At 40.2% G+C, this 14,487-nt stretch overlaps 1 protein-coding gene across 1 annotated transcript in view; it reads left to right on the top strand.

The window, feature by feature from the left end:
- MUC6 (mucin 6, oligomeric mucus/gel-forming) overlaps nucleotides 1-14,487 on the top strand; it is a 160,843-nt gene that overhangs the window by 126,712 nt on the left and 19,644 nt on the right. Inside the window, exons 19-32 of the mRNA XM_050955973.1 lie at nucleotides 88-140; nucleotides 244-353; nucleotides 1,386-1,537; nucleotides 2,482-2,623; nucleotides 3,346-3,456; nucleotides 5,116-5,301; nucleotides 5,907-6,146; nucleotides 6,769-6,925; nucleotides 7,784-7,930; nucleotides 8,895-8,957; nucleotides 9,901-9,951; nucleotides 11,237-11,587; nucleotides 12,531-12,552; nucleotides 13,874-14,154. Of these exons, the coding sequence (XP_050811930.1) occupies nucleotides 88-140; nucleotides 244-353; nucleotides 1,386-1,537; nucleotides 2,482-2,623; nucleotides 3,346-3,456; nucleotides 5,116-5,301; nucleotides 5,907-6,146; nucleotides 6,769-6,925; nucleotides 7,784-7,930; nucleotides 8,895-8,957; nucleotides 9,901-9,951; nucleotides 11,237-11,587; nucleotides 12,531-12,552; nucleotides 13,874-14,154 (2,066 nt within the window). The remainder of the gene's footprint in view (nucleotides 1-87; nucleotides 141-243; nucleotides 354-1,385; nucleotides 1,538-2,481; nucleotides 2,624-3,345; nucleotides 3,457-5,115; nucleotides 5,302-5,906; nucleotides 6,147-6,768; nucleotides 6,926-7,783; nucleotides 7,931-8,894; nucleotides 8,958-9,900; nucleotides 9,952-11,236; nucleotides 11,588-12,530; nucleotides 12,553-13,873; nucleotides 14,155-14,487) is intronic.

Raw genomic sequence — 14,487 nt, 5'->3', positions numbered from 1 at the left:
AGGAAAAATTAAAACCATAAAACAACTTGAGCTTTAATTGTCCCCTTTAGTAAGGGATGAACACTGAAATATCCTTTTCTTTTCTAGCTATTGTATTAATGGAAAGATGAGTTGCACTGGTAAACCTCAAGACCCTGCAGGTATGCATTTGGCTACAGTTACCTTTGCCTTCAAAAGCATTATTTTCCCATGTAATGGAATTATCCCTTCAAAACTTTCTGTTTCTCTTTTTTTTTCTGCTAGAAAACTGCAAGCCTCCCAAAAAATATGTGTCATGTTCACAGAACTCAGAGAACAAATATGGAGCCTCCTGTTCCCCTACCTGTCAGATGCTGGCCACTGGAATTGAATGTGTGAGTTCCACATCTTTATGATCGCATCTCGGTGATGGAAATACACTCTGAGAGGAAGGATGGAGCAGTGGTTGCCTGAGGCTTGGGAAGACCCACATTCAATTCCTTGCTCAGTCACAGACTTCCTATGCAGCCTTGAGCAAATCTCCTAGTGCCAGATTTTTAAAGATATTTAGATGCCTAGTGGAATTTTCAAAAGCATCTAGCACCTATTAAAGTCAACTAGTTTTAAAAAAAATTGCACAAGGCACCTAAATACCTTAAATAATCTGGCCCTTAATCTCTCAGTTCCTCATCTGTAAAATGGGACAATAGTGCTTACCTAATTCAGAAGTGTTGTGAGAATAAATACATTTCAGATAAGTATTCTGATACCACTGAAATGGAGGCCATATAAGAACTATCAATAAATAATAGTGAGACAGTGAATCCTCATGAAAATTGCAATACTTACTCAATAAACTGCCCTGTAGATTTCCATGCCAAACAATAAAAGATGATATATCAAGAAATAGATCTTTTAAAAAAAATTTATAGTGCAACAAATGTTGACTGATTACAGGAAAAGAGTTACACATCACAGTATATACTGATATATATACCTAACAATATATATATTTCATAATGTAATAAAGGTTTCTTATTAAATAAAGAAACAGCAATTAGCAGAATTATAATGTAACAGACTTCTGGACTGGAAAGAAACATACATTATTCTTCAATTGTCTGAGCAGCTGGTACCCATGAAATACAACTTTTTTCAAAGAGTCCCCAGAAAGCTTATTGCCTCAGACACTAGCTATATTTTAAAATGGCAGTAAAACTTGTATAACAGGGCATTGACTTGCACAAGTAAAAGTGATTCAAGTTATAGCATAGGCTGACTCTTGACACCAAATAAATAGCGCAAAGCAAAACTGAAGAGAGGCTATAGGTCAATAAAAACAAAATGTTTCAATTCTTTCTCTTTACATTCCTTTCCTTCATGCATCATTTTTATGACTGATGTTGCAATTTCCTGATCTTTCCTAGGTACCCACTAGGTGTGAATCAGGCTGTGTCTGCAGTGATGGGCTGTATGAGAATCTAGATGGAATGTGTGTACCACCTGATGAATGTCCCTGTGAATATGGTGGTATCTCTTATAAAAAAGGGGAAGAAATCCACACCGAATGCAAAACCTGGTAAGAATCTACAAGTTTTCTCCTTGCGAGTTATTTATTTGTCTAGACTGTCCAAGCATACAGTGCAACAATATGGTTGCAAGGAGAAGAAGAATAGGTAGCAGTTGAGGGTCGGAGCTAAACAAATTCTGCCATAGTGATAAAGTGTGAAAGTGACAAAACCACGGATAACTGTGACAATGTCTATATCTAAGAGGAAAGGCCGTGGTCTCCTGGTCAGCCACAAATAGGCTATAATGACAATTGCTGCTATCTGCACATCCAGAAGCAGTGGCGGATCCAATAGCACCCTCAAACTATAAGCCGTACTAGAAAAATATATCAATTCCACCACAATTGAAAGTGCATCTTCTTCCTTATCTCTAGATAGATCAAATGACCCATCGATATTACTTCCATCTTTTCTAGCTACATTCTCAATCAGCAGTTGCTACCATTTCCAGTTCCACACCCATAGGTACGGGACTAGGGATGCAGGGAGATGCAACAGCACCCCCTGACTTGAAATGGTTTCCATTATAGACTGGGTGTACAGTTTGGTTCAGTGGCTGTCAGCACCCCCACCCTAAAAATTGTTCCAGCACCCGTGTCCACAGCACCATGTTCTTATTAAAATAACCAAAGGGACAGCAAAATTTGCTTTAATGACAAGATAAGCTGTTTACTCAAGGCAATGTAACCTGTCATGCCTCATGTTTTCTCTCTTTTAAAGTAAATTAAATAGAAAAATAGACTTAAAATTTCATCTTTAGTATGCATTAATTTTCACAAAAGTCAGGAAATTTGAAGTTACAGTTCCCATATTAATCATAATTTGACCACATTGCATACATAAACTAATCAATTAAGTTAATACAGCATATACAAAATGTGTGTATGTAGCGATGAGTTAAAGCTGCATGCCCTTGAAAACTTCCTAACAAGAATTTTCTTCTCACCACTAGCACCTGTACAAGAGGCAAATGGAAATGTGTTCAGAAATCTAAATGCTCCTCAACATGTACCCTGTATGGAGAAGGACATGTCACCACTTTTGATGGACAGCGCTTTGTGTTTGATGGCAACTGCGAATACATACTAGCTACGGTAACATCAGTGCTAGTGCTTCTTATGGCAATGTACTCATTGCCAAGAAATGGCTTGACTTATGAACTCTGACATAGTTAGGGCTCATTTGAAGACCTCATCTGAAAACCCTTTACACACACACACACATACACACAAACCCTCGCACCCCTCAAACAAAAAACAAAAAACACCAACCAAACATACTCCCAACATTTTATATGAAATCACAAAAGACACTAATAAAATTTCCTAACATACTTGAGTGCATGTGGCTGACCTACCCACATAGACATGTTGCACCAGCTAGACAGTGTTGTCTAGTGAAGTGTTGTAATTCTTAAAACCAGATCAGCAGGTTGATCATTGGTACTTCTAAGAGTACCACCATGCAAGCGTGCAGTACCCTACTGACTCCCTCCTTTCCCCCTGCAAAAATGTGGTTTCTGAGATGGGTAAAATGCCCGAGCTGCCACAAGCCATAGAATACCCCAGAAGTTGAGGGATGCACGTATACAAATTCCACTGAAATGATTTCCTTGATATCTCATAACTGGATTTGAAGCTATTCAGAGATGAAATTATAGCATGTTCCACAGTGACTGAGGATATTGTGTGTGAGGCTGGCCTGTCTTGCTGAGAGGCAAACTCCCTGAAGTGATAGTTCAGCACATTGAATCATCTTGTTCAGTCTGTTACTTTGAACTCTCAAATGGTTAAGCAATTCAGTTTCTCTCCTTTAGGATGGTTGCGGTATGAACAGCTCTCACTCCACCTTTAAAATTGTGACTGAGAATGTCATCTGTGGGAAATCAGGAGTCACCTGTTCCAGGTCCATCAAGATCCACCTTGAGGTAAGAACATCATGCTGCTGTTATCCATCTGGGTTGGCCCTCATATCAGTGTAGGAGTCTACAGTCAAGTCTTATAGGGCAGTCTACTTGGTGACCTAGAGCTGTGGAGTAGGGTTTGAAATCCCTAGCTCAGTCTTTCACTCCCCGAAGTTGTGGTCTGTCTAAAAGCCATGAGAGTAAAACCTGGGATTTTATCCTCACACTGGAGAATCCTGCAACGGAAGAGTATCAGTCATGTTGCCTGAGCCTCAGACTGAAGCCAAGAAGGCAGTTATGTGAAATTAAGGAAGACTCATCGTGGTCAGCATATGAATCCTAAAAAAATCTCTGTAATCCAGCTAGTGGGCTTTGGCTCCAATTGCCTCTAGTTCCTCTACTATCTCACTGCTGGTGCATACATAAACCAGAAAAATTGATTATTCTTATTTTCTCTATTACCAAAGAACTTCCATCCTCCCTTGTAGGTTTGTGGTTCTTAGTTCTGAGGGAACCAAAAGTACATCAATATCAGATTATCTCAGAGTCATGCTTCAATAGCAAACCAAATGAGGACCACAGACTGTTGAGGTTTTGACCAGGGAACTCTCACTACATACAGTACACACTTGCCACCTGGTTAATTAGCAACAGCAAAGGCAAAATGCCAGTGCTTTACTGAAGAAGCTAGTAGCTTCTTTTGCACTTAACTCCTAAATACTTACTCCAGAGGAACACTATTATTGGTCCAAAGGCAACTGTTGTTGTGCACCACTGCTCTCAGGAAAGATGTAAAAGTACAAGAATGCATGAAAGGCAGAACTGATCAACTCAATATTAGCTACCATCTCTCTATGTAACTTCGCATCTACTCATTTTAAATCATGGAAATAAAACTCTGTGCTTCAGCCTGTTGCACACAGATAAAATAAGTGTGATGGCAGTGTTATATACAACAAAACAATCCATTACAAAGTGCTGTTGCACCCTACACTGACCACGAAACATGGTGAGTTTGTTTCATGTTCATCAAAACTTGCTCATTCATAGAACAGATCCAGGCAGCTGGGGGCAGGCTAGATTTTACCTTTGCATGGGATAGGTGAAGATGGAAGAAGAGAATAATGTTTTGGCATCATGCACTGCTTTGCTTTCTTACATAAGCATAACATAGGCTACATCTACACCTCAGAAATTATGTTGAGAAATAGACACTCTGGGCACATCTACCCTTAAAACACTGCATTGGCCCAACTGCACTAATGCAGCCACACTGCTGTGGTGCTTTAATGAAGATGCTCTACATCAAGGAGAGAATTCTCCTATCAGTGTAGTTAATCCACCTCCCTGACAGGCAGTAACTCTGTCTAGGGGAGAAGCTCTCTCACTGACTTAGCGCTGTCTACATGAGGGGTTAGGTCAGTACAACTACATCACTCATGTTTATACTGATATAGGTCTGTAGAGTAGACCAGACCTCAGGCAGAGATGCTCATCATCTAGGGACTGTGACTCAACTGACAATAAATAATTCTCCAAGAGCTAACCACAATCAATCAGTTCAGAAAAACAGAGAAATGACAAGCTGTAGCAGCAGCCTTTAGTGATTCCTGGTAGTGTTACAAAGACAGAAAGGGACATACTGAGAGGTATATTATAACTTACAGGCCAATTTGCTTTCAGAATATGACACTTATACTGGCAGAGGAAACCTACTTTGTATATGGGGACAATCCTCTGACACAATTCCACGTGAAAAAGAATGCCCTTCACCTGATGTTCGATATCATTATCCCAGGAAAATACAACATGACTCTTATCTGGAACAAGCACATGAATATTTTCATCAAGATCTTCAGAGAAGCACAGGTAATTCAGAGTAACTTCCTAATATACTTTCCTTAACTTTCTTTGTTAAATACATTTACCCCTCACATTCAAATCAAACTGCACATGAGATCGCAATTGTAACAACTTTCTACACCAGCAGAGGTCTCCTAGAAAGGCCTCTCATAACTACCATCCCTCCTGGAGCAGCTCTTCCCTGGAGGCTGCTTATTAGCTGCTTACCCAACTTCACAACAACATGAATATTGGCCTGATAGCTAATGTGTTGTCCAAATGACAACACAACCTTTCATCCCCCAGAAGGGCAGGGAAATTTGTACAGGGCATTTGAGTTTATTTTGACCTCATAAAGGTTCAGATTATATCTCTGTGTGTAAACACTATTGAGGAAGAACTCCACTGTTTCCTTCCATTGTTCATTTAACGAGAAAGTCTATACATACAAAAAACTAACGGTATCTGGCACAGTATTTGTAAATACTGTGCCAGATACCGTTAGTTTTTGGTTTGCAGTCGTGGGTCAGAAACAGGAAGTAGTGCAGATAACAGAAAGATAATTCAGACAATTGGTTGCAATTAGCAAATAGGGGACAACCTAATATTAACGCTTTCATTTCTTCATGTAGGATCACCTCTGCGGTTTGTGTGGGAATTACAATGGGAACATGAGAGATGACTTTGAAACTCGAAGCAAATACGTGGCAGCAAATGAACTGGAGTTTGTAAATTCTTGGAAGGAAAATCCTATGTGCGGGGATGTGTTCTTTGTAGTTGATCCCTGTAGCAAGAACCCTTATCGTAAAGCTTGGGCAGAGAGGAAGTGTTCCATCATCAACAGTCAGGTCTTTGCTCCATGTCACAGTAAGGTAAGCAAGTTTTTGGCCTTCTTTACAAATAGTCTACAGTCTTGCAAAGGATGATCCCCTCATACTTCAGTGTGTACCTTCCTCCTCCCCAGGATGCATTAATGCCACATTCTTGCACCTGCTTCACTTTAATCTTTTGTACCTCCTGTTTGTAACATGTCTTCAAGAAGTGAGTTTAAGTGAGAAATGTGAACAGTGTTCATGTGTGTTCTTGCAGGGTATGAAACTGCTGAACTTAGGTGCCTCTATTTGAGTGGATGTGTTTTGCTGCCTAATCACATGGAAACTATATATAGCTGTTCAAGTACACATACGGATCTAGAGATAGCCTTCAAAATGTCATAATTTTCTATTGATATTTTGCAGTGCCTAAGTTTTTACTAAAGATTACGGTTTGAACTGGAATTGTATTATTGCTGTGCTTATTTTACTATGCAACAACTAGAGGAAGAATTCATACTCTTACTTAGCAAAACAGATTATGTTCTAAATGTTCTCCCTTTACCCTGAGCTAACATCTGTAGTTTAGCCCAGCTAGAAACAGGAAAGAAACTTTATTGACCAATGCATCAGTACAAGATAATTCTGGTTAACCAATTTATTCCTTCTCTCTCAATCAAAGGTATACCGCATGCCTTATTATGATGCCTGTGTCCGAGACTCCTGTGGGTGTGACTCGGGAGGAGACTGTGAATGCATGTGTGATGCCATTGCAGTGTATGCCAAGGCATGCTTAGATGTAGGTGTCTGCATTGACTGGAGAGCCCCAGAGTTCTGTCGTAAGTTTCTTGAACACCTTTAAAAAATGACGTGATTTTTATTACTAGCTTGTGTTTTCAGTTCATTTTACACTTTGTCCAATTATAAAGGGGCTTAAGGGACACATTATTATTACAAGATTAAGGTACATTGATAGGTCAGCATGGGGGATTGCTTGTGTAGCCACCACCCATGTTGTATCTGTTCTCTAGATAAATGGATGACTTCATCCTGTAGTGCTCTTAACCTTGCACATTTCATCAGCATTAACCTCACCAGAAACACATTACCATGTCATGGAGAAATGAGGGAGAAAAATCTAGCAGTCACAAATAGTAATCTTCCAATATATTTTCCCTGTCGCTACTGCAGAACTGACAGCCAACTAGACTGTAGAGGGAACACAATATTGTAAAAAAAAAACCAAAAAACCTGTTCCCATAGTTGTGATGATATCATCTTTGTGCAGATTGCAAGGAAATAAACAGAGAAAGCTGTGTTGGCTGGGGCTCCATAAAGCAAGAAAAATTATCACTGGTTGTTATATAGAAGAAATTTTATGCGTAGGCTTCACAGAGTATTATAATCAAACCTTTAAAGCTGTAGTTTTTGATAGCTTCCATTTAACACATCAATATATTATACATTACAAATATCTAAATGCCTACATCTGCCCCTTTTCTTCTGAAAGGAGGAAATTAACTTACACTTCACTAGAACACAGATTCAAATCAGTTCACCCACAGTCGAGGTTGGAGGGCTTACCTTGTCATCAAGTACCACTGAGTCGCTTTTTTCCTCCTATTCTGAATCCTTTGAGGAATTACATTCCATAAATTGAAAAATTCAACCTTTCATTCTGTTTTTGCTTTTTTCAGCCGTCTATTGTGACTACTTCAACACACACCAAAAGTCAGATAGTGAGGGCACCTACAGCTACAATTATTGGGATGAACAAAATTGCACCTGGCATTACCGACCTTGTAATTGCCCACAGCAAAACTACAAATATGTCAACATTGAAGGTAATGATTTCACAGTTTCAGGGTTAGCTGCACTTTTGACCACCCTTTCACCCCAGGTCTTCCTCGAGGACACCCACTTATGGTTTCAAGCTCCTAGCCATCATGCGTCTCAGGCAGAGCTCCGTGCCTCTCTCCCTCCAGACTCGAGGTTTAGGCTTGCAATCCCTCTCCACTTCACTGTAATTTCCCAGCACGCTGGACCCAGGTCCAGTACCTGTGGTTAACCTTTCTCCAGGGGCTACAGCAGTGTATACCAGTCCGTTGGTTGTCTGGTCGTCTCTGGACAACCCAGTTTGAATCAGTATATGAAAGCTCACTTTGGTGTGACACCTCTCCAGAGGTGTTTAGAACCTGAGTGATTCACTTTAATCACACATCACTTTTTTGGTTCCTGGAGGAGCTGTGGTAAACTCCCCACCTGGAGTTGCATACAGTCCTTGGCCTACAGTGTTATATAAACCATTCATTAATTTAATACAATACGGTCCCCAAAGATATTGCATGTGGTTGCAATATCTGTCACAATGACTTTATAAAGCTGAAAATAATAATGCAACAGTTATCTTTATTGTATTAACCAATAGTTAAGACAATGATGTTTCCACTGGCATAATTTTTGGAGCAGTGGTTACATAGTCTTGCTGTAGTATGTTCATCTTCACCTTCTCTTACTAATATCACAATGATAAGTAATTGACATAGACTCCATAGTACACTGAGGGCTTTAATGATCTCAGCCTGTCTTGAATGTGAAGCTTCTAATTCTTAGCATATCAAGAGAAACGTCCTTAAGGAGTTTGTAGATGCCACTGGTTAAATGGCAGACACAACTTTCGGGCAAGACATGTTCATTTTCTGGTAACTTCATATTATTATATTGGTACCTACATGTTTAGGAAGAGATGTTATAGAAAACTGCTGTTATCTGAGGACTGAGTAATGAACTTCTCTCCACAATCTCCAGGCTGTTACAACTGCTCACACAATGAATACTTTGATCACGAGGAGGGACAGTGCAAGCCCTGCAGTAAGTAGAGATTTATACCATCACTCTCTTTCTCTGCAAAAGCTAGAAGCATTGAAAATTGAATAAACTGAATACTTTGAAGGACGAGTTTGTTCTTAATAGCGATTGATTAATAATGACTGCTCATCCAAGCCCAAATCTCTTCTGTAATAATTGCATTGCTCTACTGCTAACTCGTCATCAGATGGTTAAATGAAAACAGGCAACTAAAAAACATCAGGCTGTGAAGTATTGTAAATTCAATAGTAGTTGGAATGCTCACATTGATTTTAATAGCTGTGATGAAAGGTTACCCTCATTCTCAGCTTGAGCATTTATAAACGCCTCAGTGCTCCTGAATATAACTGGCTCCCTGACACCTTTCCCACAGTGAGTGGAGTTCTGGCACTGGACAGAATCCGGCTCCTAGACTTTATCCAACAAGTTCCTTTTTCTAACATGCCTGCTTTATATTACTTTTGAAAGTGGTTCCCCTATATCACAGTGATGGGGAATCTTCTAAAAATATAGATAGGTAGATAATATTACAGATAGGCCCAAAGCTGCAAAATTTGGATCTGCATCCAGATGTTGGATCCAGGGCCATTTCCATGTTATATAGTAACAACCTTCATTCCAGGCTCCTAGTTATAGGGTCTATATAATCTGCAGAAAATCCATATGTACATTTTCCTGAGAAATAAAGCTATCCTTAAATATGAACATAATGACAAAGATAGAAAAAGCTTGGCCATTAAAACAAAGTACTGATTTCCTCAATATTGTTTGTTTCTACTGAAATAAAGATTTGCAATGAAATATATAAGAATTGAGCATTTTTAGGGATGTCTTGCTGATTGTTGCAATTCTTCTATTTTTCACTCATTCTGCAAACTCTCCTCTTTGAAATAGCTTCTTAATTTGTTCTCTTTCACGTTAAAACTTTTCTTGTATCTGTACACAGCAGGACATGAGCCCATTAGGACAACCCCTGAAACCTCTACACCTTCAACAGGTTAGTTCTGTAGCCAGTGAAAATAATATGTGATATAATGGTCACATATTATCTTCCAGATATATATTATTGACTTCTCATTTTCAATAGTAAGCACTTTTTTGTCCTTGTAAGATTATTTCACCTTCCTCTGAAATGCTTAAGATGCAATAATGAAATATATTCTGGCATTATACAAAACTCTCTTGAACGTTTTATCTTAAATTCAGAAGGAAGTTATACCAGGAGTGTGATTACTGAATGCTTCAAGATGTTAGCAATGAGATATCTTTACTGATTAAAATTCAAGACAAGCTGAGGTCGACAAAAGACAATAATCACCGGACTTGGCCTACTTGTATATGAAATTAATCAGTAGTCTCAGCCCAGTTCTTAGTGGAGAGGTGTATGCATCACAACTGTGACTAGTTGGTAGTCTTTAGAGACTAATGACTGATCATGTCTGGAGATCAAACAGTCTCTCAATCTTAGGGCTGGTCTACACTGGGGGGGAAATCGATCTAAGATACGCAACTTCAGCTACGTGAATGGCGTAGCTGAAGTCGAAGTATCTTATATCGAGTTACCTACCGTCCTCACTGCACGGGATCGACGTCCATGACTCCCCCTGTCGACTCCGCTACCGCCGTTCATGTTGGTGGAGTTCTGGAGTCAACAGGAGCTCATTCGGGGATCGATATATTGCGTCTAGATGAGACGCGATATAGCGATCCCCAAGAAATCAATTGCTACCCGCCGATACGGCCGATAGTGAAGACGTAGCCTTAGAAGTGCTCATTCTATATAACAGTCAAGACGCACTTGCCCAATATGTTAAAGAGATCTAAAGTTGCTGACTCTTACACTTGCGTGGAATTCCTGTGGTGTCACTGGAACTCAAAGCAGGTGTATGTCTTTGTAAAATCAAGGCCAATGGAAGGGCAGTGTTGAAAAGATTACAGTGCCAACTGTCCACACTGTAAAATTCAGAGGATACTAGACTAATTTCCATAGCTCTTAGTCAGCATTATTTATGAATGCTGAAATAACTTAAAAGTATATTGAAGAAAGAAAAAATGAATAAAGTTTTTGTGACATCTTCCTACTCTGGATCATTTATCAGTACATTATTAAGAGGGACAGAAAAAGGGAGAGTAGTTAAGTTGTGCCAAATTACAAAGATATTTGTAATATTACTTCTTCCTAAAATAATTTTTCTATTCATATGACATACATTTATAGATATTCATTACTAAAAATTATTTCTTGTACTCAGTATCCACATTTCTACTATTTTTTCTTGTAGTAACAGCAACAGTACAAACTAAAACACCAAGAAGCACTACTACAGTTGAAACATCAGCTACTACCGTACCACCAGCAGCCACTACATCTAGAGAGTCCACCATGCACACTATTTTAAGCACTGCACCAACCACCCTATCTACTACAAAAGTAACCATAAAAACACCTATCACAATCAAATCCACTACTCACTCCATACCAGTAACCACCGTTACGAAAAAGACAACACTGTCAACTACCCCAGTCATAACAGTAACTGAGATTACTTCACCAATAACCACCAGCAAAACAACCATATCACCAACCTTAGAAACACCAGTCACCCCTACAGTCACAGTCATCTCAACAACTGGTACGTTGTTTTGGTTTTTTTCTCATTACTGCCATTATTTCTAATAAATTACATGTATCCAATTGTCTGCATGTTTAAAAAAAGTACACTGTTAAGAAAAACATGTGTAGGCTGCAGAATGGAAGCATTTAAAAGTGTGAAGAATATGGGGTTTTGTGTCACTATGAAATTCAATCCATATTCAAGAAAGACTGAGTTTATGAGAGACACAGGCAGCACCACTAATTTTACCTAGACTTAATTGCCATACAGTTGTACAATTGTACACTCAATACTGTACTCTTTTAAAAATAAAAAAGTTATTCCCTATCCTTAGATTTTTGCAATATACATCATTTATGCCTAGAGAACTGAAAATCTTACCTATTCAAATAGCACTGACGATATTAACAATTAATGTTTTGTTTGTTATATAAATGCCATGAAAGTGAAACTTTATTGTGAACAGCAGAAGACTCTAATTTCAGTTTGTTGTGCACTAAAATAAATACTAAAAGTAGGAGCATCCTCAACTTTCAAGAACTGCAATTGCAGAGAAAGTCATGCTCCGCACCAGACTTGGACATGAGCAATGCAAACAGCATCTTAAGGGAATTTAGCTTCTAAAAAATGGTTAGTTACCTGTGTTGTAACTATTGTTCTTCAAGATGTGATGCAGATGTGTATTCCATGTGGGTGTGCATACACCCAGAACATAGAAGCAAGAGAACTTTGCCTAGCAGTATCTATATTGGCAGCACTTGCAGCCTGTGGCCCTAGTCTGTTCCCTGGCTATATAAGGGCAGCACCTCCCTCGCCCTCCTAACTTCCTTTGCACCGAATATCCGGAGCACAGACTGCAGTGCAGAGGGAAACACAGAGTGGGTTGTGGAATGCACATCTGCATTGCATCTTGAAGAACAACTGTTATAATATAGTTAAGTAACCTTTTTTCTTCTTTGAGTGGATGCAGCCATGTATTCCATGTAGGTGATTCACAAGAAGTACTCACAGAAGGTGGGGCTTGGAGTCTATTTAAACAAGGACTGCAGGATTGCCTTCCCAAAGTTTTTATCTTAGGTGGATGCAGTAGCAACAGCATAATGGTTTGTAAACATATGTACAAAGGACCAAGTGGCAGCCCTTCTTAAAAGACTGCAGGGTGCTATCAGTCTTTTCCAAAAACAAAACCCAATCATCAAAAGTTAAGTCCATTGGGTGAATTCTGCAACCATGAGGCCCTCCTCATGATCACATCTGATGCCATAATATTGTCCGAGGCATTTGCCACCTCCATGGATGACTGTAATAAAGTCTTGGCTACAATAAAGCGCAGTGAAATGAATGCCTTAAACTCTTCCCAGGAGAATTCTGGCAACTTGCCCTCAAACTTAGACATAGCCGCCCAATTAACAAAGTTCTATTTAGAGAACAATGCATTCTGGTTCATGATGCACATCTGGAGGAAATAGTAGAAATAAATCTTCCTCCCCATCAAGTCCATCCTTTTGGACTTCTTTCCCTTACCCATAGGTTTATACCTTCCCTGTCGTGTCCTGTCATTTTCTGCAATTACCACAAAAGTTAGGGGCCAAGTGGGAGTAGAAACCATCAAAATCCCACATGGAGGATGAGGTACTGCTTCTCTGCATGTTTTGCTGTGGGAGGCAATGATGTGGGAGTGTTCCAGAGTGCCTTTGTTGGCTCCAAGAGAGCCTCATTTATCAGGAGGTGGATCATGTGATGAGTGAAGAATATCCAGTAGCTTATGCAAATCCTCCTGCAGAAATTCAGCCTGGATGCCTAAGATAGTGGCCATATACCTCAGGAAGTCCTGATATGTCTGTAAGTCCCCAGGCATCAAGGAAGAGGAGAAGCCTGGCACAGTAGAGTCATCTGGAGAGGACGAAGAAGTGGTTTGCTGTGCCAACAATGGATCCTGTTCTTGAACAACAGGAACCAGTCAGATAATCCTGAAGGCAAAGAGAGGACAGGTTCAGTGGTCACTTCTAGCTACAATGGTTCAGAAACAGGAGCCATCAATGGAACTGGCGATCTCACTGTGGAGCAGGTCAACAAATGAGACCTCAAAGACTAACGAGCATCCCAAGGAGGCCACTGGTCAAATGAATATGGCATTGATGACCAGTGGGCACTGGGCAAGAGCCCTGTCTTGACTGCAGGAACAATGCCAATCTTATTACCCAGGGTGATCCAAAGATGGTCTCTGGTGCCTATTGGGTGAGGAAGAAGGGCAGGATGACACCTGGATTTCAAGGAGTCCCGGAGAGTCCCTGTTGACAACAGGAGAGCCATCCCTGATGAGGCAAAGAAACAATCGGACTCATCCAAAGTCCAAAATGGGGACAGCATCAGTGCTGAAGAGGAACAGGGACATGGCACCAGTGGTACTGAGCAAGACACACTTCCACCCAGTACTCGAGGAGGTGCTAGCACTGAGGTCAACAATGGTACCAAACTCGATAACAAGATCTGCTGCCAGAGCAGTGACTGTGTCAAGGGACGCACCAGCGTTGAGGGGGACTTTCGTGCCGAGCTTGGTGTCAGCCTCAATTCCATTGTACATGGTATGAGCTGCAGTGCCAATGAACCCGGCAGCAATGTAATATAGCTTAAAGGTGCCAAGGGCACAACCTAGAGCAAAGTGGTAGAAACTATGGTTCTGGAAAACTGCTGAACTAGTAGAGAGTCGGAGATTGAGGGGCAAAGCATGTCTGAAGCCACCTGATATGCCACCAGTGTGGAGACAGTCAGTGCTGGTACTGACGTCATCAGTACTGGACTCAATGGACACTCCTCTGGCCAGAACAAGAGTCGATGGTACAAGCTTTCACTGATCTCAGAGCAATACTGGGGAGCAGGTAAATGGGCCTTTTCTATCCCACGTGCCAGAAGGAGTA

The sequence above is a fragment of the Gopherus flavomarginatus genome, chromosome 5 (genome assembly GCF_025201925.1).
Source record: "Gopherus flavomarginatus isolate rGopFla2 chromosome 5, rGopFla2.mat.asm, whole genome shotgun sequence".
Lineage (NCBI taxonomy): Eukaryota > Metazoa > Chordata > Testudines > Testudinidae > Gopherus > Gopherus flavomarginatus.
This window is presented reverse-complemented; position numbering and strand designations above follow the sequence as displayed.